This window comes from Lissotriton helveticus, chromosome 8 (assembly GCF_964261635.1).
Source record: "Lissotriton helveticus chromosome 8, aLisHel1.1, whole genome shotgun sequence".
Taxonomy (NCBI): Eukaryota; Metazoa; Chordata; class Amphibia; order Caudata; family Salamandridae; genus Lissotriton; species Lissotriton helveticus.
The window spans coordinates 35,855,716-35,882,255 of NC_136069.1; the positions used below are offsets into that span (position 1 = coordinate 35,855,716).

Below are 26,540 nucleotides of genomic sequence, written 5' to 3' on the forward strand. Positions count from 1 at the left end.
TCAAATGTCTTAGTGTTAAAGGTGAATGCGCTTGATACACAGTTGCCTCATTTAAAATGCACCTTGACCTCTGGTAGGCCCCATACGGATTGCAATGAGCGTGTTGTTTGAAGTGGGCTTTTCAAGGAGGACCGGATTAAGTGGTCTTTCACATTCTTGCCACGTTTGTAAGCGAACATGCGTACTTCGATAGTGTGGTCTTGATGATATGCCAGTTTTTTGTAATTAGCTTGCGGACTTGGTTTGGTATGTACACCAAATGTAGTCACCAAATGAGTCTGTCAAATGTGTTTTTTTCTTTGGTGACTAACAGTGCTTCTCTTGGGCAAAATCAGGTATGTTTTAGTGACTTCCTGACTAACCTGTTGGGGTAGCCTCTTGACAATAGTTTATCTTCCATATTATCTGCCTCTTTCATGTAGTCATCTTTTTTTGCACAGTTTCTGCCCAAGTGCACAAATTGTCTGGAAGGTAGACCATCTCTGAGTGCATGTGGGTTGTGACTTTTGTAGGAAAGTAGAATGTTCCTTTCTGTTGGTTTTCTGTGAAGGGAAGTATATAAGACCTAATTTTCATGTTGTATGTTTAAATCTAGAAAAGCTATGCTAAATTTCCATATCATAGAGGTGAAGGTGAGGTGCTTTTGTTTGCTGTGTAAATATGTGACAGTTATTGAAGTCATGTGCACTATCAGACCAAATAAGAAATATGTTGTCTATATACCGCTTCCAACATTTAATGCTGGAGCGGTACCTGCTCGTAGTGTTAAGGGCACATTTTTGTTCTATATGGTCCATGTAAATAATTAATATGAAAGAATAGTTATGTCCTCCTTAGTATCCCCTCGTTGCACTCCTGTGGGTTGAAACAACCCTTGTTCTAAAGTTCAAATAGAATCCACAAACGCTCTGTTTTTACTTTTTTCCAAAGAAATTTCTTTCTTCCTTTTATTTGATGCTTAAGGAATCACAATAGGCCCCTGATGAAGGGTCTCGACCCGAAATGCATTGGGACGATTGAAATGTCACATATGATAAAGTTGATATCATGAAGCCGCTTGAAAGAACCATATGATTTATATTGACATGAAAACATTAACATTGTGATTCCTTAAGCATCAAATAAAAGGAAGAAAGACATTTCTTTGGAAAAAAGTAAGAAAGAACATTTGTGGATTCGATTTGAACTTTAGAAACAAAGTAATTATATTCCAGGGCAATTTGTAGAAGGGAAAAGATAAATATAGTGGGTACTAGCGTTGGTCTAGGTCTGGTATCTAATAGATTTTCTATCATCTGTATACTTTCAATTTGTGGTATATTGGTGTAGAGAGGGGAAATGTCAAGAGTTGCCAGCCAATCTGTTGCGATACTGTTTGGCCTGTTTTCTACTGAGTTGATCATCTGTATGGAGTCTCTCACATATGTTTCCTGTAGTGGGGCACCGTCTTTAATAAAAAAATCTATATATTTACCAATCAGTTCTAAGATCAAACCATATCTCGAAAGTATAAGGCGTCCAGGAGGATTTGTGGTATTTTTATGGATCTTGGGGATGGTATAGTGGGCCAGGGTTATGGGTGTTCTGCATTAAGAAATTCAAATTCTTTCTTGCCAAGAAACCTTGTTCTCTTCCTTCGGTGGTTATTCTTAAAATCTCTTTAGTGATACTGGTCAATGGGTTGGTATCTAATTTCTTGTTGTGTTTGATTTCTCCTATTTGTTTTCTAATCTCAGTGTCGTAGTCTTTCCGGTCTTGGACAACAATACCACCTCTTTTGTCTGCCGGTTTGAGTATGATAGATTTTTGAGCCCCTCTAGGGTTTTTCGTTCTTCCAAGCTGATATTTTATGGTATGAAACGACTAATACTTTTCAAGTTGTCCACTCCTGCAAGTATGATTTTCTCAAATGTTATGAGTTCTGGCGGCATCATGCCGTTAGTGGGATAAAAAGTGGAGGGTGGTCTTAGTCCTGTGATGGAGTCTGGTGTTATGTCATCGCTGTCCATAAAAAACAGTTTAAGTCGTATCTTACGGAATATCTGGTATAGTTCTGTCTTTAGATTGAAAAAGTCACTACTCTCTGTAATTACAAATGATAGTCCCTTAATTAATAAAGACATTTCTGATGAGGATAACACATGCTGTGGAAAATTGAAGATAGGGGTGGTCTCTGTTCTAATACTCGTGTGGCCTAGCATTGCTGGGGGCACCATTGGTAATGTTTATTCTGTGTTTGCCTTTCCCCTGCGTATTAGTACCATGTTTTGGCCTTTCTCTTCCTGCCTTGATCTAAAAACGGCTGACCTGGGTGACTATCAGAGTGACTTGGTCCCGGTTGGGCGTCAAGAGTCGTCTGAACCTCCTGATGTCTCTGAGAAGGTTTTAGGCTGAATCCTCCTAAATCTCTCCCACGTATTTTGTCTGTTTTGTGTGCCAATTTTACTGTAACAGTCTTCTCTCAGGTAAGGATAAACCTTTTCTTTTGAGAAGTTTTTAATATCTTTTGCCACTTTGTCCGCCTTTTTCTTCAACTCAAAGGAGTTGAATTCATCAATTGTTTTGGTTGTCCAAAAGTGTTTTAGCGTCTGTTACTCCGTCACCACCAAGTAACTCTTTTTCTAAATCTTCAATTTCTTTGAATTCTGCCTTTGCATGTTCTTTGGCTGTTTCTATACCTAACACCATCCAGTGGCGTAAACAGATTGTGGAAATATGACTGAAACCCTCTTTGAATTTCGGATCTTCTCAGAAAATTCCTGGGATGTTTCTGACCTGCAAGCCTAGCGGAATTATTTCTGCCTTCAGATATTCTGTCAGCATCCAAGCATGAAGCTCAGTTCTGACATGTTCTTTCTTTGCTTGCTCTAATTTGTTGTGGGCTCACAGTCCTGCTAGGTTGGTTGGAAAACAAGGATGGTCCACTGATTATTTTCGCAATGTACTTAGCAATGTGTAGGGGAGTCTCTCTTTGTGACATCATAACCCTGGGAGCTACACTTAAACCCTACATATGTGGGAGATCCTGTTATGGGATACTTCCCTTGCGGTGCAGCCACCACTCTAAATGTCGAAAAACCAAACAAGGGAACCTTACTCACTAGGAACCAGGGTAGTTAAAGTGTTAACAAAAAACAATGGCTCCTATGGACTAATGGCAACTTGATATAAGTATACAAATGTGCAATGGCAATGAAAAGGGTTAATAAGATGGCAAAAACGTATTTATGTTTTTTTGAGATTTACAAAGCGCTCAAATACTTGAAGATGTCCCGGCGCTAAAAAGAGAGGAAGCCGAACACACGTTGGACTTGTATTTCATGTACAATTATTTATACAGTTTTTGTGTAAGAGAACAATACATACAGAGTATTGAAATAATAATGAAGCAATAGTGAATGGTGTCCCAGTAAAAAAAAATGGAACCTAAAGTTGTAGTGACATATTGGTAACATATGTACAAGGTTTCCTTTATAACATAAAAACGACCATTAGAAAGTATACATTGTGTGAGCCACGCTTTTTACATTGATTAAGCGATACCAAAGGGGATGATGGACGGAGCATTTGAGTAAATGAAACACTCATCCCCAGTCATCTGATCTGGGTTTAATCCATCATCATTCTTTAGCTCACACCACCACCCCAGTTCAGACTTGGCCATATGCAAATCAGTCTGACCCTGTGCCTCATGGGAACAGTCCAGCCCGAACTGCCAAGCCATGTCTTCCCTGGACTGGAAACAAACATCCTGGGACCGGTTTCTGGCTAATTAGCCGTCATCAGCCAGGCTAGCTTGAATCCAGTGGAAAGTGAGCAAGGGACCCATGTCTGGGCATACCCTGCCAACTTAGGTCGAACAAAGTGATACAAAAGGGGATGTTGGACGGAGCATTTGAGCAAATCAAACACTCACCCCCAGTCAACTGGTCTGGGTTTAATCCATCATAATTATTTAGCTCGCTTCACCACCCCAGTTCAGACATGGCCATATGCAAATCAGTCTGACCCTGTGCCTCATGGGAACAGTCCAGCCCGAACTGCCAAGCCATGTCGTCCCTGGACCGGAAACATGCATCCTGGGACCGGTTTCTGGCTAATCAGCCGTCATCAGCTAGGCTAGCTTGAATCTAGCTTGTTCTAATTGCTTATGAAATACAAATCCTATGTGTGTTCGTCTTGCTCTCTTTTTGACATCTTATTAACCCTTTTTATTGCCATTGCGCATTTGTATACTTGTATCAAGTTGCCATTAGTCCATAGGAACCATTGTTTTCTGTTAACACTTTAATTTCCCTGGTTCCTAGTGAGTAGGGTGCCCTTGTTTTGGTTTTTAGAGCACACTATGTCAGCATTTTATTGTAAAAGGACACCACCAGTACTACAGCTATCAGCTGATTTTAGAAAGAAGCATACTCGTGTCTGCTCTTAATCTCCTCTGAAAGACGGTGCCAAGGACACTGCAAGACATTTACGAATCAGGGCTGTAGCTGCTACTTTTCTGCTTGTCAGTTGATTTGACAAGAGACACAACCATTATTTGTAAAAGGAACAAATATACATGCATGGCCTACATCATTTAGTATTTCAGGCTAAGTTCTTGTGTTTACCACAATGTAGCCGCCCCAGTGTGGTGTCACTAGTGCCGTTTTTAGTTTGTGAGTGCAGGCATCTCACAAAAAGTGAAGGACTGGTCTCGCACACCACTGGTGTCATGCTTCATCATAGACCAGTCCTCGCCCTCTACAAACTTGGTTTGATAGAGGGCGGGCATACACCTGACGACAGGGATGCACTTCTAAACTAAGTGCGGGCCCATGGGGAATAAAATGTGAATTAAAAGGCCATTAAAGGTGTCAGCTCAAATTTAATAGTGCTGGCATCTATATGGTGGTTTAAAATAAGGTGATCGGTGTAATGGGGATATTAATGTCCCCCCACCGCTGTGAATGAGGTCAACTTGTTTTTGCCTAAAGGCCCAGTTGGGTCCACGGCATTCATCAGGACCGTGAAAGAAAGCACGGGCTCTTCTCTTACCACACTATGGTGAGAGGATTCCACTCAGTGGGGTGATGAAGATCACACTCCACTGTGCAATGGATAAATTCTAAAAGCCTGAAAGAAAAACATATAAAAAACACATTTACTGTCACACAGCTTTTGACACATACAACGAAAAACAGAGTAAGCCACAATCACCATGGTTCTATTGTGAATGGCTAAAAGTGCAGCAGTAATGTGACAGCAATCTGTGCACCAATCACGGAGATAATATCTCCACAATGCTTACCCTAAAATGAGGTCAAAATAGCCCCATCGGAGGGCAGGAGACCCTTTAGGTCCAAAACTAGAAATAAAGTTTGGGGAGAAAGAACAGAAATACAAGATGTTAGAGGCCCCCATGTGGTCCTGTATGAAAAGCATATGTGGCTCTGTAGTGCAGAAATATCGTGGGATTATAAGCTTAACAATAAATGCGGACATTACGGGACCTAATTCCGTATGTCGTTTTTATTTCCGAGGCGCAGCTTTTTGAAGTAAGGCAGACCTCGGCATATGCACCCAAGTTATGGAACAGGTAAACCTCTTTTCCGTTCCGTTTTGAATGACTACATAGTGTTCCATAGAAGTGGGGCAGCAATAACTTCTGCTCGCTCCTCTTTTTCGTAGGTGCATCACTCAGTTTGAGATCCCATCGGATCATCAATAAGGTAAATACGGACATTTTCACGAAGGATACTGTGTTTATAAAAATTGATATCAATAGACTTCACTATGAACTTCTATATATCACTCCACAGGGAAGACTTTTTGAGACAGCTTTATCTCCCTAACAAGGTAACATCTTTTTGTCAAATTTTACACGATGTGGTTACAATTGATGTAATTTTTGCGTGTCACCCCCTTGGTAATAATAACACGTATTTTATGTAGGGCAATATGACAGCCCAAGCCAAACCCTGCCTAGTACATTTCAACCAAATTTGTGTCGGCCTTGTCTATGATGAGGAACCTTTTTGTAAAATCATGTACCTCTGTGAATCCTTTCCCATTTGCTGGCCCTTTTAGTAATTTTAATCGTGTTTCCTGTAGGACATGCCCACCCCCTTTCCCGTGTCCTGAAGAAGACCCGCCATGTAAGGGACATCACCCCTACGAACAGGGTCGTAACGTCGACTGCTAGACCTCTAACACATGACTAGAGTGTGACGAACAACACCAGTTACAACATGATGTTTTGAATACCATTTTCATTAAAAAACGTTCACTCCAGTTGCACCAATCCCTGCACATTACCCCCCCCTTTCCCTGTAACGTGGGCACTGAATAATGATATATAAAAAATGATAATTCTGTGTTAAAAAGTTACAATGCAAGGAAAAAATTCACCAACACTATGTGAATAAAACAATAGTGTTGTACTAAATAATCTTGTCATTTACTGTTTTTCATGTCATTTGTTTTGAATAATTCTGACTTGGTCAGGGACCACTCTCTTTTTATAACGCGATTTATCTCGGAGCATGTGTTGGAGGGTTGCATCTTGAACCTCACATCAGCCTCCGTATTTCAGGATATATTTGGTCTGTGGTTGGAGATGGTTGTCAGTGCTGCTGGGTCTGCAGGTTACTATTCCATTGTAGTATGCTCTTGGGTCTTGTATGGTCCTCAGTGTCTGTGGTGTCATTGTGGTTAGTTGTTTCTTAGATTTATACCTTCTCTCACTAGATGCTGCTGTTTTATGAGTGCAGGGTCAAGACTGATTTGCATATGGCTGGGTCCAAACTGGAATGGCATGGTGAGCAAAAAAATGATGGCTTAAGGCCCAGATCTCTGTACTGGGGTGAATGTATGACAATGTTCTGCATTCTGTCCATCAATTGTTGTTTTTGCATTTGTCACCCTGAGTGGGACGGGTATGCCCAGACGTGGGTCCTGTGCTCTCCATGCCACTGCAATCAAGCTATCCTGGGTGATAAGGGCTGAAAGCCCGAAACCGGTCCTAGAATGCTTGGTTCCAGTCCAGGAAGGATCTGGCCTAGCAGTTCAGGCTGGACTTTTCCCATTGGGTGCAAGGTCAAGGCTGATTTGCATATGGTTAGGTCCAAACTGGAATGGCATGGTGAGCAAAAAAATGATGGCATAAGGCCCAGATCTCTGTACTGGGGTGAATGTATGACATTGTTCTGCATTATGTCCATCAATAGTTTTTTTGCAGCTGTTTTATTAGTAGTATTACTTAGACTTTTTGGTTGAGTTGGGAGAAGTCGGTAGTTAGCAATAGATTTTGTAGGTGATAATTTTAGTTGCACTGTATGCACCGGTCAGAAGGTGCTTCGTTCCCATAAAGTACTAGACATTTCTGTAAGTATTCTGAGTTTTGTTTGATGATCTCTCAGCTCTCAATTTCTGGTTCACTGGCAGATTCTTTTTGTATTATGTTTTAATGATCTTTAAATACAAGCAGCAAACATAGTATGAAGTGGGTGATCTATGAACCCGACAAGTCATCAGTTATAGCCAAATACATACTTACAAAATGTAATAGTTCTAAATCAGATACACTAATTGCTGCAAGGGTACTCTATAGAAAGACTGAATACTATATAATGAAGCTCTGTTGTGGTTCAGGAAGGCAATATTTCGTTTACATACATCACCTCTGACAGCATTTTTTATCATCTTCCCAGGTGCTGGTTAAGTTTAGGGTCATTTCTGCGCGATCATTGATTTTCATTGTAACGCTATTCTTTTCTAGGCTATGAACATGATGAAATAAAATGTATTAATTAATAGTCTTGCTGTACCATAGGACTTAAGTCACACAGGGGCGTGGAATTTAATAAAATATCTACTTGTCCATGGGGCAGGTTGCTTCATAAATCTACGTGTCCTGTAACAAAATACACTTGTCCATTTAGTGCCATGTAGTGCAGGGACACATGATGGCAGAAATCTCATTATATAGGAGCTCTGATATAGCCTCTCTGATTATGCCAGGGCTCCTACCATAGTACTGTTTGAATGCTTGCAATCCCCTTATGTTGCCACATTTCTGCAGATCTACATACTGGGGCTGAAGGTAGTGGTAAGCAATAGTTACAGGGTTAGAATGCCCTTTTGAGTCTGTGCAAACCTACTAACTTGTACGTTTTAAAGCTTTTCAACAGCTCTTCTCATATCTTTTCCCATACTGAGAAATGTTGGAAACTTACTCCTAACGATGGCAGATAGAAACCTTCTTCCAGAGTTGTGGAAAAAAGTGGTTGGAAGGAACTTGCAAACACTCAGATTTTCACATGACCAAATCTACACATGCTGTTGTAATACTTTATTCGATAAATATATCATAAAAGTACAGACATACAAAAATACATAAATTTATCAAGTATTACAATTTCATTAAAAAAAAGTTATCACTACAAACAATTTAAGAGATAGAGGGGGGACAAAATGAAAAGTTCCTTCTTAGGGTGAATCTGAACATGCATTGGATAGCAGCTTTGACCGGATAAACCAAGCGCTAGCCAAATACTTAGCGACCCCACAAACAATGTACATAGAGGCAGTGTTGGTTAAAATTATGCGCAGTGCTGATCTATGGTCCCTAACTCCTAACTCCATACACACTGGTTTCAACCATTTTGCTCTAAGGCGTTACATGCAAACAGAAAGTGGCCGAGAGATTCTTCCAAACATGAACAGCCTGGGCATTTTAAGTCATGCTCCCTCCTGACCTTCCACCCTTCCGTGAATTTTTTGAGGTGGAGGGTACCGTATCTTAATTTCAGGAACAAAGTTCAGTCTCGGGGAGTCTGGATGAAGTCCAGGAATGGCTCTAACTTTCTGAAAGGCTTATGTTCAAGAAAGTTATTTGTCAAAGGTCCCCAGCTTGAATTATTGAGGTCCATGGCCTCTTCCCAATCCCAGTATAATTTTTTAAGAATTTGTTTAGATGGGGGGGATTGTGAGGCCCAAAACTCAGCCAAACCTATAGACTCCACCAGCTTCTTTAGATTATTAAGCCAATTTATTTTGTTGGATACATTCAAACTAATTAGCTCGTCCAACACTAGAGCATATTTTGCTAGTTCAGGGGTCCTTCTGAGACGCACCCAGAATAGCAAAGGGCGGAGTTGAACTATTTAAGAAATCGATCTTTTACCCATGTCAAAGAATAGTGGTTTCAAAGGGGTCGAGGGAGGGAGCGAAACTATGTCTCTCATGAACTTATTCTCTGCAACTACCAGTGCCTTAATATTCTCAGCACCCCACATTTCAGAGCCATAAACTGCCGAGGCTAAAGCTTTCCCCTCATAAACTGCCAGGGTAGGGGCTATTGGTCTGCTGATAGAGAGGCGCTGATTCTTTAGTATCGCTCCAGAGACCCTTTTAAGATTTAGGACCATTTTAGACAAGTGGGAGTCCCATCCCATGTTATTACAGAGCCTGACCCCAAGGTAGTCGAATTCGTCCACTACCTCTAGAGGGGTCCCATTCAAAGAGAGATAAGCCTTCATAAGGTTTCTTTTGGCAGATAATACCATCAGCTTTGTTTTCATGGTATTAACCGTTAACCCACGGTCTTTACAAAAAGCACTGAAGCGGTCGAGCAGTTTTTGCAGACCCTTAGAGGTCTTGGACATCAGGAGGGTATCATCCGCAAAGAGGAGTGTGGGGGTTTTCTCCCCGGCAAGGACAGGGGCATCCGCAGGGTCCTCCCTCAAATGGTCCACCACCCCATTTATAAAGAGGGAGAACAGTGTCCGAGCCATCACACATCCCTGCCGCACCCCTCTATTGACTGGTACCCTCCCTGTCAATTGGCCCTGACTCCCCCACCGAATCCTTGCATAATTATCTTCGTGGAGTTTGATGATAAGCTGCAACAGATAACTAGGGAAACCCATATCCAGTAGGACCGCCCAGAGTTTGGCACGTGGAATAACATCGAATGCTGTTTTCAAGTCTATGAAAGCCAGGTACAAACTACCCCTTGGTAATAGACACTGACTTCCAATAGACTGCACAGAACTGAAAAACCTGATCCATCGCACCAACATTACGCCTAAACCCCGCCTGGAAGTGGGTCAAAATGTCATCATCTATTATTATTATTATTAGGGAAATTTATAGAGCGCCTGGTTTATGCCCACAGGCGTGTCCCCGCGCTATGGTAAGTGGGGTAAGCAGTCCAAGCAGCCATCACAGCCGCCTACCTTCCAAATAGGTGAGTCTTAAGTCTCCTTCTGAACATAGATTCTGAAAGCTCCAAACGTAACTCTGCTGGTAGGTCATTCCACTGCTTAGCAGCCAGATATCTGAAAGACCTGCCCCCCCCATACGGGCTTTCTTTATTTTTGGGATTTTCAGAAGTCCTGTGCAGGAGGAGCGCAGATTCCTTGTAGGCTCATACCGGGTAACCAGACTCTGTAGCGGGGCAGGGGCTTTGCCACCCAGAATGCGGTGACACATGTCTAAAGCCTTGAATTCCACCCTGCTCCTGACAGGGAGCCAGTGCAAGGCCTGGAGCGCTGCCTTAGAGGATGATCTTCTAGGAAGCCTCAAAATAAGGCGAGCGGCAGCATTTTGCAGCACTTGGAGGCGGTTGAGAACCTTTCCCGTGGCCCCCAGATACAGCAAATTGCCGTAGTCCAGGCGCGAGGTGACTAGGGCATGCACCAGCGTCCGGCGAGCTGCAATGGGCAGGAGATCCAAGACCTTCCTCGGAGTTTTTAAAACTCCGAAGCATGCCCCCACCACTCGGCCAATCTGGGGGCCAAAGGCAAGGTCAACGTCCAACCATACCCCAAGATTCTTTACTTCCTGGCAAGGAACAGGTGTTTCTCCTAGACAGGGTGGCCACCATGCCGACGACCATACAGATGGCCCTCCCCCCACCACGAGCACCTCGGTCTTACTGCCATTGAGTTTCAGGCAGTTGGCGGACATCCAAGTTGCCAGTTCTTGCATGCAAACTCTGAAATTGTCCGCCACAAGACCAGGCACACGTGAGAGGGATATGACCAGCTGTATGTCGTCGGCGTAGGACACAAGGCGCATCCCATAGCTTTCAACTATAGCCGCCAGCGGGGAGACATATAGGTTGAACAAAGTCGGGCTCAGGGACGAGCCCTGCGGCACGCCCTGGCCCAACCCAATCTCCCTGGCGGACTTGGAAGCATCTACCTGTCAGGAAAGACCGGATCCAACTAAGCGCAGCTCCTGATACCCCTCCATCATTCAGACACTGTAGCAAGGTGGAATGAGCTACAGTGTCAAATGCTGCGCTTAGGTCCAAAAGGGTCAGGGCCATAGTCTGGCCCTCATCCACTCCCTGCCGTATGGACTCTACTGCCATGAGCAATGCTGACTCCGTCGAGTGCTGTGGACGAAAGCCAAACTGAGAGTCATGGAGTAGGGAAGCTTCTTCTACAAAACCCATCAGCTGGAGGTTCACAATTTTCTCAGCAACCTTCGCCATATATGGCAGAAGAGAAATAGGACGAATATTGTCTAACCGGTCATAGCTGATATTGGGCTTCTTTTGGAGAGGAAGGACTACCACCCGTTTCCAGGCATCAGGGACAGTATGGGTCCCAAAAGAGATGTCCAGGAGGTGACGGATATACGGCTCTAGTACATGCAGACTGCCCATCAGGCGTCTGGGTGTAGTAGGGTCTCTAGGGGAGCCTGATTTTATTGATCCACAGATCTGAATAAGTTTCTCAGTAGGCGGGGTGACGAATGTAGTTAACACCCGTTGTTCTCCCCTTACCCCGTGCATCTCTTCAATCTCGGGGTCTATGATAGCCCAATGTATGATTAGCCATGTCTCTGTTCGGTTTATGATAACCCTGCCAACTACCTTTTGGATGGTATTGATTAAACTTATTGGTCTGTAGTTGGCAGGGTCCTCTCTATCACCTTTCTTGTATATAGTGATAACCTCCGCACCCTTCCAGGATTCAGAGACACGGTGGCCGTGCTGGATTAAGTTAATTAAACAGGCTATAAGGTCTGCCCATAGTTTGGGGTCATGCAGTACCAAATCCCCCGGCAGGCCATCTGGGCCAGCCGCCTTCCCTGGTATTATTTTTGAAATAGCATCCTGGACTTCTCGCGGGGAGAATGGCTCTTCCTTGGTACCTAACTCCATACTGGGCTCGCTCTGGATTTCCATAGCTGGAGATGTTAATTGACCTTCAACACTATCCTCGCAGTACAATCTTAAAAAATGGGAATACCATTGATGTTCGTTTATATGATTTAAAATCGGCTCTGCCCCCCTTCTATCAAGAGCATTAATCAATTTCCCAAAAATAATAGAATTTTTCCCACAGGCTGCGGCCTTGAGCTGCTGCCAATGCTCCTCCTCCCAATCCTTCTTAGCTGATGTTATGCTTCTGTGATACTCCTTTCTGGCTAGTCTCACTGCTATGGGATCCTTACTTTTTATCGCTAGTGTGATAGCTTTCCTCTTTTTCCTACAATTTGCCGTGTACCAGGGGTTACTCTTAAGGGGTTTTTGGTTTAACGTGGGTATCCCCTGTGACCTCTTGGTAAAAAACTCTCCTATTTTTTTTGTTAAGTTCTTATACAAGACTGGCAAGTTTGATCCGGGAGAGTGAGGTGCTGCTAGAGCGACGGCCGCAAGGCTTCAAGTTTCAGCTAAAACTAGCTCTTTGATGCTATTAAGTTTCCCCTCTTCGCACCTAACCACATTCCATTTTAACTTCCGGTTACAATTGGAGGGAAAGACCTCTTTAGTAATCATCTCTGGACTTCCACTTTTGCCGATCCCATTTACCCAGTGGATTTCCATGCATAATGGGTTGTGATCACTATCTGTTGATTGCCTAACCTCCATGTCAACTAGGCTTGCCCATGATTGTATGTCCAGAAGGATATAATCAATTTGAGATGGGCAGCCTATCCTGTTGTAAGTCATTGCCCCTTCGCGATCTGAGACAGTCCGCCCATTGAGAACCTGTAAATTGTGTTCTAGGGTTGGAGCATTCAACTGGATTCCTCTGGCTGTCCATTTCTTAATGGGAGCAAGGACTAGGGGAGGTATAGTCTGCCTCCAATCCTCTGAATTAAAACCTAGTACCTCTTCATCATCCAGGGGTTCAAAAGTGCAATTAAAATCCCCCCCCACTAGTATTTTAGATCTAGGTGGAAGATCTGATAACCTCATATCTAGCAACTCTATTGTGGGCAAGGTTAAACCACCCTGTAAGCCTCTTGCATAAACACAAAAGAGTTCAAAAATAATACCCCCGGACGGGCTGTTTAGGGAGATGTGCAAAATGTCATTGGAATCAACTTTATGGGTGGTAACAACACAATTCAAATTCACCTTTACCCAAATATGCAGGCCACCAGTGGGGCGACCTTTCCCCACCGTGACTGCAGGAGTAAAATAAGTTGAATACCCATTTTTATATTGCGGGGTCAGGCACCAGGTTTCATGGAACATGCATATATGGAAAGTGTTAATGAAATCGTTCCAATCGGGGTTAACAAGATTTTTTTTTAATCCTGCTATGTTCTAAGACAGAATATTAATGGAGATAGGGGCTACAAATGGTTCATTGATTGTGACTGGAGTACTGGGTTCCTTTTCTCCTAAACCAAAACTAGTAGTTCCCAAACTGGCTAAACCATCCCTGCCGATTTTTGTTCCTTCCCCAGGGGCAACTGACACCTCCCTCTTTCCGATTTGTCCAGAAGACTGGGTTGGAAGTCAGTCAACTCCTTCCAATCCACTGTAACGATTGTAGCAGGGGATTAGGGGATAATTGAGCTGTGGACCAAGCCATTCCCCATTAAACTGATTACCATCTGGGGTAGGCCTCCCTGCTCTTCTACGTACTATGTTCCAACCTCCGTCATCGCCCCCACCCCAATTGATAGTATTCTGATCCCTCAAAGTCTCAGACCTCATCCCCCCCTCCTATAATTGGAAACCCTCAACCAGCTCTACCTATTGTCATGATGTTCCGTAGACGTATAGAAATATGACAGGGGTTTAACCATAATCGTGGAGTTGTTGTTACATGGGGGCCCAGAGCAAATATGCTCCACCAATCGCGGGTCCTCAAATGTTACCACAACACAGTCTCCCTGTAGGCTTTTCTTATTCTCTCCTACCCATGGAGCTCTCTCCACCATAAGCATTTTATTGTTAATATTAGGAGGAGGAGGAATATTTCTGTCTAACCAGTGACATACTTTGTTTTTGAGTGCCCAGAAGGGTTCGGGGGTGGCAGGGGCAAGCTCAGGGACACCTGTTAAAACTATCACATAAGGACAGGCGTCAGGTGGTAGACTGATGTTCCGACGTATCTTCGATTTCTCGAGATGGGATAAAGAGGGTTTAGGGACTGAAGTAGTAGGGCCAGCTACATTCTGGGGTTTAATGGGTGCATTAGTGGCTGGCTGATTGGTACACACTTTATTACCCTTAGGGATAGGAGTTTTAGGAGGGCGGGTCTTCGGGGTGTAGTTTTCCCCTACAGATTGATTCTAGGTCATGGGCGGGAGACTACGAGCGGGAGCCGGTACATTGGAAACCCTTTGGACGTGGTTTTTTTTCCCCGGGATTTTAATTCCTGGAGAAGAGCCTGGAGCTGATGTTCTATGCCCTGCAGTCTAGTCTCCAGGGGGGAAAGTAGAGACTTGATAAGGTCGGATATGGAGCTTATAAGTGGAGCATTCCTATCCTCCAAATCCTCTGAGGATTCATCAAGGCTACTATCGTCAAGAATACTGACCAAACTGCTATTCGAGACTGTATCATCTGGGATACCCATTGGTAAAGGGGGGGATACATACTGTGCCTTTTCTCTCCCTGTGTTGTGACCCGAATGATCCCTCCCCTCCTCAGTATTGCCACTAGCGCCAGTCACATCACCGGTGCATCCCAATATATCTTGATTGGCTATGTTGTCACCATTGACCTTGGGGGTTGTTCGTTTTGATTTGGGAATTGCACCTTCCAATATACCCCTTTGGGTATAAGTGTTCTCCTGGTGAACAACAACTGGTATGAATATTAAATTATTAACCAAAGAGGTCGATGTTGAGGAGGTCAAGGGAGGTGGGTCCAAAAAAGTTAAATGGGTACTGGTGGTGGTGTGAGTCATGGCATCGACCTGCATAGGATGGGGATCGGAATCACTTAAAGCTTTGATTGGGGTTGCGTCAGAGGCTTTATTACCTAATGACGATCTTTTAGCATGCGCGAGGTCCTGAGAGACCCTTCTTTCCATAAGCACTATTCCCTGGTCAATTAGGGAATTAGTGCGAAGGATAAAATTGTCCAGTGTACCTGTCAGTTTTTGGGGTTTTTTTTGCACCTGCCGCAGCCTGGCTGCGGGTCTCACGGGTGGACATAGCCTTTAGCAAAAATAGCGGCTGACAATAAAATACAAAATCAGATTACTAACAAAGTAAGAGACAGATAAACAGGGTGCTCGATGTTACAACGTTACTAGGACCCACAATAAATACCAACTAACACAAACGAAGAGAGAATGAAACAGTAAAAAGGTACCAGTGCAAAGATCAATAGTGGGGCACGACAATAGAGATATACTTGCTGTACAGCAGTCTTTAAATGGAAGGTCAATCATGGGTCCTGGCCCAGTCCAGTACCTACAGGCCTCGGAGGGCCACAGAGGGCCCGCCCTTTGCCCGGGCTTAGCCCCGGGCTATGTCCCGCGCGCGTCCCGCTTGCGCGTGGTCTGGATTAGCTTTTAACAGGCAGGAGGCGGGGGCGGGAAGAGGACCAGCTGCGGCAGATGACCAGCCGCACAGCAGGCTGGTCCTCGCAGTCCCGCCGATAGCCTTGATGCGTGAGGAACCCTCGAGTCTCTTGAAGAGCGGCTCCCGCGAAGCGGGGGCCGCGAGCAGTGGGTTCACAATCAACAAAGGAGGTCCATGGAAGAAAACAGCAGTCCGTTTGGCCGAATACCCAGCAGGAAACAAAGGGGCTCCGTAAAGCGCTTGCTCCACCAACTTTTAACAGGCAAGGGGCGGGAAGAGGACCAGCTGCGGCAAATGACCAGCCGCACAGCAGGCTGGTCCTCGCAGTCCCGCCGATAGCCTAGATGCGTGAGGAACCCTCGAGTCTCTTCACGAGCGCGAGGAGTGGGTTCACAATCAGCAAAGGAGGTCCGTGGAAGAAAACAGCAGTCCGTTTGGCCGAATACCCAGCAGGAAACATACACATTTGCTCATGCTAAAATGAAGTTCACAAATATTTACTATTTCTTGTCCTACTTCTGTAAATTCTTTGTATTTAAGGAAAGCTGCATGGCTGCACTTAATGCAAGGGCATATACCATGAGTGCACTTTTGAAACTTTGTTTAATAATTGGACCCCTAATTTGGTCTGGCATTGACCATTATCTTTTGTGTTTATTAAAATTCTGTTTCTCTCTCTCTCTGTATCGGCTGGCTTCACTGTGAGTGACATCATTCTGCTCTTTCACAAGGAGCATATAGGCACACTAAGTAGTTTTATTCAGTGCCAGTACTTACTGTGGCAGTGGTTGCTTTTTGAGACCACATTTTTTTTGTTGCTTTTGCCAATGTGTGTTATAATGGTGAGGGCCCGCAAACTCCCACACCAATAAGGTTGTACAAAAACCATGCTAAAACAAGTCACACATTGACAAAACTAATTGAGTGGGGCGCTATGCCTTCCGTCTAGTTTGCGTTCTGTAATCCTGGCGCAAGGTATTTTAGTGATATTTACTTTCTAGAGCAAATCGGGATTTTCATTGAAAGGTTGGGCAAAGTGATGAAAAGTAGCACTATGTGCTACTTTGCATCAAGGGGTCATTCCGTAGGTGAATAATGAGTGTTTTTCTTGCAACCACCCATGAGTATTGATGCACCTACTACTCTATTAGCCGTTTTAGAAAATGTTTAAACCAAAACATCATGCTTCCTTGAAGCAGGTGTGACGGAGGAGAAACATTTCAGTTTGTCCATACTTTTCAAACTTTGCATGTGTGCTGAGTTATACAGCAGACATACAAAGTGGGTAAAATAGTAAAACATAGTTTTTAACCTATTCTTGATAGAATACACACCCTCATGCACCATGGTGCACAAGTGTGTGTTGGGGAATGGCAGCCTCAAATGCACCAGCACTGGGTGGGAGGAAAAGCAGCGCCATATCATGGTAGAAATAACACCATTTTTTTCACACTCCCCTTGACGCGATGCAGTGCTGCATATTTGGTGCTGCATTGCGTCAAAAGTTTGCACATTTCTCCCTTAGGTTTTAGTTTTCAGACTCTTCCAGATATATTCTTCAAGCCAATTGGAAAGGCGTACGATGACAGCACATTTATAAGTTAAAATATATGGTATGCCATCTTTATCCGTTGCAAATTTATGCACATCTATGAGGTCAGCTTGCCATTGATGATTAAGGACCCGATTTATAATTTGGCGGAGGGGTTTTTACTCCCTCAGGGTAACAGAGTAAATTACTGCTTCCCTACTATCCACATTTAGAAATGACCACCAAGCATGTGGTGATTTTTAGGCATTGGCAACAACTGAAGTTACAGCAGGTCCTGTCAATGCTTTTTTAAGTTTGATGCATGGCTCCATCAAAATTACAAAGTCATCCGTCAAACTTATGTTTTTATTTTCAAAGAAAATTCTTTATTGAAAATATAATTATTTTTTAAAATGTATAAAAATGCATACAACAGTTTTCACTGCCCCTTACCGCAAGGGTTTTTCTGGCGTGATGGGCAGTGAAAACTGACCTGCATGTCTGGGATGACATACAGGTCAACCACCCACAGTCCTTACTCTATCAGGCCATAAGAGGGGTGTAACCATGCCGGAGATGGAGTGGTCTCCACTGCGGTTACATCAATGGACCTCCTACATTTAAATCAGGCTGAAGGACCATTTTCTTGGCCATAAGCATATCCTTAGCCTTAAGATATAAACCAGTACCATAGTCCTGTGAAGAGTGTAGAATTTCTTTGACAGGATTTGCATGCACATTTACCTAATGTATGAGCATCTTCTCCTGAGAAACCATTCCACTTCATGTTTTTTGTTGTTGTAAATTTAGCTTTCTTTGTAAAATGCGTATACCTCTCCAAAACTACTAATCCACAAGGGGTTGTAATAAACTCCTTGGAAAAGCTTCTGCATCCTTTCATTTCTTGAATACAAAAAATGCCCACTATCCTAAATCATCAGTTTGTCTTAATTTAATTTTTTGTGGTATCAGGATATTAAGATGCTGTGATATTTTCTATTATGCATGGTTGTTTATGTTACTATTCAGATCCAGGTGAACCCGGCACACACAGGGCCGTTCATTTTGGAGCAGGATAAAAGCTTATTTCCATAAGAATGATCATTGTCTATAGTGGCACAGTGAGCTAAAAAGATAGACTGGATTGCAACCTAGAGTAATTACCGGTGGCTGAAATGTATTTATATTACTTTTTTAACATTTCATCTGAGACATAGTGTACACTGTGCTGCTTATAGATTTTGATATTAAAAGTTTTCTTGTATCCACAGATAGGAGATTCCTGAACACATAATACGTTGAAGAGTAATGAAGAAAATATGACAATACTTGAAAGGTATCTAATACTCAAGAAGAACAAGAAATGATACCAAATAGTAATAGGAAAAAGAACAAATCAGTTGGAGACAGAGAATCACGTACACAAACAGACAAAGCCTGCAAGAACATCAAGTGCAATCCGGCTTCAAGAGGCCGACGACATCCATGCTGCTGGACTCAAAAGATTAAAATAAATTAAAATCACAAAAATTAAACTGGCAGAACACATCCAGTATAAAAATATGCTAGATACCACCCTTATCTTAGATAACTATTAGGTAGCTACAACAATGCTAGCCTCTCTAACATGATAATATAAAGACTGTGATGTTAGTCCACCATAAACACTGTTTGACTGGCCCCTACAATCCGTTCATTATTCTAGAATATAAAGACTTGGTAATGAGTTTTTTTCTTTGTCTGTGTATTTTATAAATATTCTCCTAAAATATATTATTTAGATAAGCTGTGAGTTTGCAGTTCTACTTGAAAAGTACTTAACACAGGTTGAAGACACAGCTCCTTATAGGAAGACCATGCATATGTTATCAGTCTTGCAAGAATTCCAGTAACGAATAAACATTATTATTAAGAACACACACCCTTCAAATACTACAAATATCAAGTGAATATTAAAATATAGTTGGTGGTTCAGGAACCACAATGGTCAGTCAGCAAACACATGGCATAATATGATTTATGCCAAAATATAGCCAACACTTGGTGAAACCCATAAGGACACCGTTAATGTGGCAATAGTGTTCATCAGCGATTCACAGCTAAGAGTTCATTAATAAAGAGAAGAAACAACATAAAGGTTCTGTGTTTGTGAGAAAATAGTTAATCATTCATCATTACTACACTGACACCAGTAACAACTCAACAGAAAATTCATTTTTGTGTAATGAATGTAAGATGACCTTTAATGAGTCATCGACTCTGTGGAACAAATATTGCACGCATAAACCAGAAAATACAGATACATGTAGTGAAAATGGAAAGTGCTTTACTCACACAGCAAACCTAAAGATCCATCAGCACTCACTCACAAGGGAAAACCCATACACATGCAGTGAATGTGGTGAGGGGTTTACTTATGCATCAGAGCTAACCAGCCATCTGCGACGGCACACAGGAGAAAAGCCAGACACATGCAAAGAATGCGGAAAGAGCTTTAGTAAATCCTCAAATCTAAAGAGCCACTACCTAACACATACAGGAGAAAAACCACACACATGCAGTGAATGTGGAAAGAGCTTTAGTACGTCCTCAAATCTAAAGAGCCACTACCTAACACATACAGGAGAAAAACCACACACATGCAGTGAATGTGGAAAGAGCTTTGGTCGTTTACCAGATCTAAAGATCCACCAGCGTAAGCATACAGGGGATAATCATTACACTTGCAGTGAATGTGGAAAGAGCTTTTCTAAAGCATCCATACTAACCATCCATCTGCGGCAGCATACTGGAGAAAAACCATACACTTGCAGTGAATGTGGAAAAAGCTTTTGTAGCTCTATGCAGCTAAAACGCCACCAGCTAACACACACAGGAGAAAAACCATACCCATGCAGTGAATGTGGGAAAAGGTTTACTGAAGCATCACGCTTAGCAATTCATGTGCGATGGCATACAGGAGAAAAACCATACACTTGCAGTGAATGTGGAAAGAGCTTTCGTACATCTGCAAATCTAAAGAGCCACCGGCTAACACACACTGGGGAAAAACCATACACATGCAGTGAATGTGGAAAGAGTTTTACTGAAGCATCAACTGTAAGGAAACACCAGCGAATCCACACAGGGGAAAAACCTTACACTTGCAGTGAATGTGGAAAGAGCTTTACTGTAGCATCAAATGTAAGGAAACACCAGCTAATTCACACAGGGGAAAAACCATACACTTGCAGTGAATGTGGAAAGAGCTTTAGTAGCTCTGCACATCTAAAGAGCCACCAGCTAACACACACTGGGGAAAAACCATACACATGCAGTGAATGTGGGAAGAGCTTCACTCAGACATCAGCCCTAACCATCCATCTGCGAAGGCATACAGGAGAAAAACCATACACATGCAGTGAATGTGGAAAGAGCTTTATTATTGCATCCGACCTAAACATCCATCTGCGACGGCATACAGGAGAAAAACCATACACATGCAGCAAATGTGGAAAGAGCTTTACTGACGCATCAGCTTTAAAGATCCACAAGCGAATACACACAGGAGAAAAACCTTACACTTGCAGTGAATGTGGAAAGAGCTTTATCATCTTCTCACATCTAAAGACCCACCAGTTAACACACACAAAGAAAAAACCATACACATGTAGTGAATGTGGAAAGAGCTTTACTGAAGCATCAGCTTTAAAGATCCACAAGCGAACACACACAGGAGAAAAACCATACAGATGCAGTGAATGTGGAAAAAGGTTTACTCAGCTATCACATGTAAGGAGACACCAGCGAATGCACACAGGAGAAAAACCATACACATGCAGTGAATGTGGAAAGAGCTTTACTACAGCATCAGAACTAACAATCCATCTGCGGCGGCATTCAGGAGAAAAACCATACACATGCAATGAATGTGGAAAGAGCTTTCCTATATCTGCAACTCTAAAGACCCACCAGCTAACACACACAATGGAAAATCATACACATGAAGGGAATGTGGAATGAACTTTACGCGCTTATCAACTATAAAGGACCATCAACGCAAGCACACAGGAAAACCATACACATGAAGTGAATCTGGAAATTCCTTCACTTGGGGTCAATCCTAACCATCCATCTGCAAAGGCATATATCAGAGAAACCATGCACTTGCAGTGAATGTAGAACGAATTTTGTAAATCCATGCATCCAAAGAGCCACCATCTAACACGCAGGGGAAATTAACATACAAATGCAGAGAATGTGAAAAGAGATTTACACAAGCCTCAGACCTAACCTTTCATCTGTGATGGCATACAGAAGAAAAAGCATAGAAATACAGTGAATGTTGAAAGAACTGTAGTAAATCCGTACATCTTAAGAGTCAGTAGCTAACGTAGAAATGGAATAATACACATGCAGTGGATGTGGAAAGAGCTTTACTCAAGCATAAGTCCTAACCATCTATCTGTGAAGACATCCAGAAGAATACCCATTCAAATGCATTGAAGGTGGAATGGGCTTTGCTAGCTCAACATACCTAAAATGACAACAGCAATCACACGTAGGAAAAACAACATAAAATATGTAGGATGTTTCAGTTATTCATAAAATATAAGACACCCCCTGCAAACCCACAGATGTGGTTAGTGAGGGAAGAACTTGCATGATTTATTATGCCTAGTGGTCAATTAGTGAACACACAAAGTGTAAATAACATTCTCTTGTAATGGGTGTGGGAAAAGCTTCCATGTTTTTTCCATCTATATATGCATCGGCAAGTTTACACACAGAAATCTCATACAGGAGCATCGTATAGGGTGGGTTTCAGTCTTTCATTAAATTATAAGTCGCTGTCTCCAAAACATTTTAGAAAATAATTTTGGCTACAGTAAATGTGGGAGGCTTTCATTTACTTTTCAGCATTCAGAGTTATAAGGTTTATGAAGAAACTGTGTCTAGACCTTTCCGATGTCAGGTGAGGTTCAATATTGCGCTTTCTAGGTTTGGAAAAACTCAATATGTTGAAACGATCCTCCCACTGTGGAAGTTGTCTTTTTCACACTGTAAGGAGAGGTTGCTCTTTGATCCTGTTACTCAATGTATTGGTAACCTTTGACATTGTTGACCATGGGGTACATGTTTCTATTTCATTCGTGTACATGGGATGGTGAAGGCCTTAATGAACTATGTAAACATTAAGTTCCAAGTATATTTCAATGTATAACCTTTGTTATTTTTGTAGGATAGTAATAGGTAACCATGTAGTATGGTCCTACATTTCCATCATGGTGTTCTGATCATATAATAAACCACAAGGCTAAAGGCGATGTGGTTTGTAAATATCACCAGGTCCCTCAGATGGCGATGTAGGGTCATATCATAAACATTATCCAGTTTGTATTTTTTATTTTACATGATTATTTAGTGACAGTTGGGTTAAAAAAATTATTGTTTTTTCAAATGGGAATGTTTACTAAAAACTGTAAGTGAAGTCTGGTTAAGGGTGAGATTGTTAATGCTGGTCTCCTGATCCTTTAATTAAAATAAGTACGGCCAGGTATGAGTTTTCAAAATTGGAATATTAAATCAACAAAATGCAATAGTAAAGCTTTGCAGGCTGGTTTAAGGCTGTCCACTTGCTAATGAAACCCATATTTCATAGTGGCCCATGAAATGCCTCCAAAACCCCATGGGGTCAGTATCAGATCATATTACAGGATAACCTGCTATGTGTTTGTCTTCTATTAAAGTATGATGTGATTTCATTGCTCGGAGCTGGGAATTCTGTATGATTGTAAAAAGAAGAGTACAATGTGTTGAGGATAGGATACACCAATCTTTTTTATGTATATTGTTTTTCTTTTTTTTAGGAAAAATGATGTGTAGGGTGATCGGATGTCACCATTTGGCGAATACCTTTCAAGTCTTAGCCTTTCTTTTAAAAATCCTTTTAAAAGGTCTGTCAGTTTCTATTGAAAAAGAACCATGATTATAATACTTACAATGCACAAATAAATTAAATCCAGAACTTTCAAGCAGCTTCCACATGACATTGACTCATCCGGCCATCCTCATGGTGTCCCACTACTTATATTTAATAGACAAAAATGATTCTGAATGCATTTTTTTATTAAAAAAATGTACGTTCATTCGTGGTTAGTAATCTTGTCATATCTGTAAACAACAATATCCATTATGAGATTTTTCTCTTGTGCACAGATTACACTTTAGTATAGATATTGTCTTCTTTGAGCATTATTGTGCAATACTATTAAAAGGATTTTATATTAATAAATTTTGTCTTATTAAACAACAATTTTCACTTTAATAGCACTCTGACTGTTGTGAACACTCGGGCACAAGAATGCTTACGGGGACATAAATGTATTTGTTTTGTTTCTAATAAACTGCAGAAGAAGCAGCAAATCTTTGTAAAACCCTGTCAACTATTTATCGGGCCCCCAAAGCGAGAGTGCTTGTGAACGGGACGCTGACGCATCCAGTACTGATTAGGCGTGGCACTAGGCAAGGGTGCCAGTTGTCACCACTCTAGTTTGATCTGTATATAGAGCCTCTCCCCCGTCCTCCCCCTTGAAAAACAATCCTGGCTGCCGCTCGGCACCCTTTGCCGACCTTGAGTGCCCCTCTGTCTCAGATGACATCCACTTGGCTTGTGGGCTCCTCCTCTGCGTCCTCCTACCGCCTCTCCAGACTCCGTACGGCTCCGTAAGCCGATCCAGCCATACACCACCGGCGTAGTGAGACCGGTAAATCTTACTGTTTAATGTGCCCACTCTGGTCTTCACAAACAAAATAGCGGTGGATAAGAAATCACCGCATCCTCAGACTACTTGCACCCACTCGCCAGACTCTACTCGGTAAAGAAAACCCCTGCAAACACCACCAGACTCGGGAGACACTCGCAGCCCGCAACTAGCTGGCCACCATGTTTTCTCTTTCCAAAATACAACAAGGGGGGATTCATTATGTTGCTTATATTATGGTCATTGCGCACCAGTCGTTCATGGTGCAGGGTTGCAATTTATGAGTGTAAGAGAGAGCCACCGCCTGCTGCTAGTGTATCTATGGGAGGTGAGCTTATTGTTGTGCACCGTGGCTAGGGTGAACACAAGAGGTGTGGCGCCGCGGTTAGGGCGACTGACTACGGAATCTGGTGATCGCGGTGCGATCCCTGGCACATTAGCCCAGCACCATGTGACTCTGGGCAATAGCTTGCTTAATCTTCATGACGGCCCCCAGCGCCTAGAGACCCTTACGGGTGATGATTGTGCGCGTTACAAATGTGGATTATTATTATTATTATTGGCGCTTTGTACGCCAATTGGTGCTTTTTATGCTCTCTCCATTGCGTATTCTGGTTTTCTAAAAAAGAAGTTTTATTTACTACCGCATTCCCATGTGGATGAGGAGACAAAATATTTTTTTGAAAGGAATTGGGGGTCGGCTAAGAACGAGATTGTTTGGGATGCATACAAGGCATTTTTGCAAGGAGACTAGGAGCTTTGGCAGCTAGGAAAAGAAGATTATATTGCAATAGGGTTTCAGACATCGAGGAGAAGATTTGCAAGCTGGAGGCGGGTCTAGGAAATGTAGGACCAGAGTGGCTAGTGATAAGGTCCTACAAGATCTAATTAATTTAAAGGCAGATTTCGCGGGAATTCTGAGAGATAAAGTCAAATAGAAGTGGGATGCTAGCCAGCTTCTTCATTTTGAGTACGGTGAGGGCTGCAGCAAGCTTTTAGCTTGGAAGACAAAGAGTGACCAAGTTTGAAATCTGTTTAAAGAAGTGAAAAATGATGAGACAGGTCTGATTATCACAGATAATAAACTTTCATGAGTATTTTGGGAAGGTATATCAGGAAGATCGGGTGGTGGAAGATCAGGCAGTTCTGAGATGGATGGAACTCTTGGACCCTTTGTCGGAGGATTTTAAGGATGTTTTGAATCAAGAGATCACTGAGGGAGAGGTTGAGGAGGTCATGAAACGGGGAAAAAGAGGCAAGGCACCCGAGCCACATGGCATTCCGACGGAAGTTTATAAAGCCCTGGTTGGAGTTTTAACTCCTATCATGACACAGTTGTTTATTGAGATTTTCATGGGAGATAGTTCTCTGCCTCCCTCTTGGAAGTAGGCAAATATAATGCTTATTCTCAAGCCAGGAAAATCACCAAAGAATCTTGAATCATACAGACCTATCTCCCTTTTAAATACCGACTATAAGCTTTTTGCCAAAATTATTGCAGGGAGGCTGAATAGTGTAATTTTACACTTCGTTCATGAGGATCAAAATGGCTTTATTAGAGGTAGACAGCTGAAAGAGCTGACCTTTTCCCTTATCGGCTCTATAGACATAGCCTCTTCCTACGATCTTCCCTTGGCGGTTATCGCATTAGATGCCGCCTAGGCCTTTGATCGAGTCAATTGGGTTTACTTGTACATTCTAGTTAAACATCTTAATCTAGGCACAAATCTTTATAAAACCATGTCAGCTATTTATCGGGCCCCACAGCAAGAGTGCTGGTGAACGGGACGCTGACGCAGCCAGTACTGATTAGGCGTGGCACTAGGCAAGGGTGCCCGTTGTCACCACTCTTGTTTGATCTCTATATAGAGCCTCTCACACGTAAGATAAGGCTCTCTGGGAATATTGTGCCTTTTGAGGTTGGAGGTTGGTCCAAGAAGATCGTATTGTATTTAGATGGCATAATAATTTACACCCCTAAACTAAGACAAACTATGAGCTGTCTTCTAGTGATGACTAAAGAGTTCTGGTCTGTTTCAGGCTACGATATTGTTTTGATAATCAACTTTATTGTTTTTTTAATAACAATTAAATTCATTGGCAGCAGATCAAGCATCGTAATAAAAAACATCTCATCACATACAGTCGACAAAGGTAAAGGCGGCCCGCTGGACTGGGTATGGTAATCCCTAAACATTGCAGATGTACAAGATTAGTCAGACCCTCACACTGGTAGCAAACTGAACCATTTACCCCACACTTTACCAAATAATTCGGGGCAACCCCGGGCCTCGAAGAGAGACTCCTCCTGTGCTCCACACCAATCCACCCCCCTCGTCCATTTACGCACAGTCGGCGCCTTAGCCTGGGACCAAAGTGCAGCTATAACCCTTTTCGCCACCGCCACTGCTCTCCCCAGGAAACGCTTATCTGCCCTGGAGCCATCCAGGCCGTCAAACACCCTCAACAGCAAGCGCCTCGTTTCTTGGGGA

The 26,540-nt window shown here is 42.7% G+C and overlaps 1 protein-coding gene across 1 annotated transcript in view; it reads left to right on the top strand.

Moving 5' to 3' along the window:
* LOC144773689 (uncharacterized) overlaps positions 1-26,540 on the top strand; it is a 275,311-nt gene that overhangs the window by 11,631 nt on the left and 237,140 nt on the right. Inside the window, 1 exon segment of the mRNA XM_078658839.1 lies at positions 18,577-21,304. Within this exon segment, the coding sequence (XP_078514965.1) occupies positions 19,541-21,304 (1,764 nt within the window). The 5' untranslated portion in view covers positions 18,577-19,540.